Genomic DNA, 1,670 nt, shown 5'->3' with positions numbered 1-1,670 from the left:
TGTTTAAATGGATGTCATTGAAGACCTTAACAAGAGCCGTCTCAGTGCTGTGGTGTGGTCGAAAACCTGACTGGAAGACATCAAAACAGTTATTTAGTGCCAAGAAAGCACTAAGCTGTTGAAAAACATGATTTGATATGGGTCTATAATTGCTCATTAGTGACCTCATAAGTCTAGATTGCTCTTTTTTAAGAGAGGCTTAATGACTGCAGTTTTCAGGGCCTGTGGGAAAAAACCTGAGAGGAGAGACATGTTGACAATTTGTAGTAAATCTGAGGCCGTGCATTTAGACACATATTTGAAAGAACCTGTTTTTGAGTGGACACAGTGACAAGACATATCCTGTTACTGGTATAGAGGCACTGATTGCTTGTCTAATTGTTTGAATTTTGTCTGTGAAGAAGGAGGCAAAGTCATTGCAGACCCTGGTGGATCAAATAAAATCTCCATCCGTCAGCTGTTTCTTAGACAAACTGGACATATGAAAACGAAACTGTCATGAACATTTTTACTACTTTCTGACATTTTAAATACAATTAATCACCTTATCAAAATAAATTAACAGAATAACCGAAAGTAAAATTAATCTTTGTTAAAAAAAAATCACAATGTTATTAAATAAAAACTATAAAATCTACATTTAAGATGATCAATAAGTGCTGAAGCCATGGAAATCTTATTTCAAAGAAAGAAAGCAAATCCTTCATCAACCATCGGTGTGTGAAATTAAAAACTGTAGGATCATCTCCTGATTATTGTTCCCGCCGCTGTGTCCCGCAGTTTGATGCTTCATGTGGTTTAAATTCTCATTTGTTCCACTGCCCCTGAAGGCATCTCCAGCCTCCCTGCGATGCACAGTACGCATGCGCCGTGTTCGCGGAAGAAGCAAGTTGTGTTGACGGCGTCTGTTGTGTGTCTGCTAGTCCGGCTCAGAGGGTCCGTCTGGGTCGGAGTCTCCGGCTCGTTTCGGTCTGAACAGCCGGGAAGATGAGCTGCTGCCCGGACATCTCCCGCAGGAACCCGCAGGAGGACTTCCAGCTGATCCAGCGGGTCGGCAGCGGGACGTACGGCGACGTCTTCAAGGTGGGGACAGCGACGTCACAGACCGACTCTGCGTTAGCTTAGCAGCAGGTTAGCTCGGAACCGGGCTGCAGGTACAGGTGTGCGCGCGGGTGGAGGAGGTGGTTTAGAGGTGACGTCAGATCAGGTAAACAAACTGATTTTTAGGTTCAGTTTTATTGAGATGACAGAGGTTAGAGAGCAGTTCCAGATCCAGTTGGACCCAGTTTCAACCACGAGCAGCACCGGGCCACACCGGCAAGGAGAACTCCTGTTAACAGGTAGAAACCTGGAGCAGAACCTGGTCTGGGGGGGCAACGCCAGACATCACTGAAAATTAATTATAGGTCTAATAAGAATAACAGAGGGTGTAGAGCAGCTCCAGACCCCCCCAGATCCAGACCCCACAGCTCCAGACCCCACAGCTCCAGACCCCACAGCTCCAAACCCCACAGCTCCAGACCCCCCAGCTCCAGACCCCACAGCTCCAGACCACACAGCTCCAGACCCCACAGCTCCAAACCCCACAGCTCCAGACCCCCCCAGATCCAGACCCCACAGCTCCAGACCCCACAGCTCCAGACCCCCCAGCTCCAGACCCCCCAGCTCCA

At 47.8% G+C, this 1,670-nt stretch overlaps 1 protein-coding gene across 1 annotated transcript in view; it reads left to right on the top strand.

Moving 5' to 3' along the window:
* Window positions 1–883: 883 nt before the first annotated feature.
* The window catches only part of LOC123969286 (mitogen-activated protein kinase kinase kinase kinase 3-like), a 59,255-nt gene continuing 58,468 nt past the window's right edge, over window positions 884–1,670 (top strand). Inside the window, exon 1 of the mRNA XM_046046536.1 lies at window positions 884–1,083. Within this exon, the coding sequence (XP_045902492.1) occupies window positions 988–1,083 (96 nt within the window). The 5' untranslated portion in view covers window positions 884–987. The remainder of the gene's footprint in view (window positions 1,084–1,670) is intronic.

Source organism: Micropterus dolomieu, linkage group LG04, assembly GCF_021292245.1.
Source record: "Micropterus dolomieu isolate WLL.071019.BEF.003 ecotype Adirondacks linkage group LG04, ASM2129224v1, whole genome shotgun sequence".
Classification (NCBI taxonomy): Eukaryota; Metazoa; Chordata; class Actinopteri; order Centrarchiformes; family Centrarchidae; genus Micropterus; species Micropterus dolomieu.
Note: the sequence above shows the minus strand (reverse complement) of the source record. Positions and strands in the feature narration are given on the sequence as shown.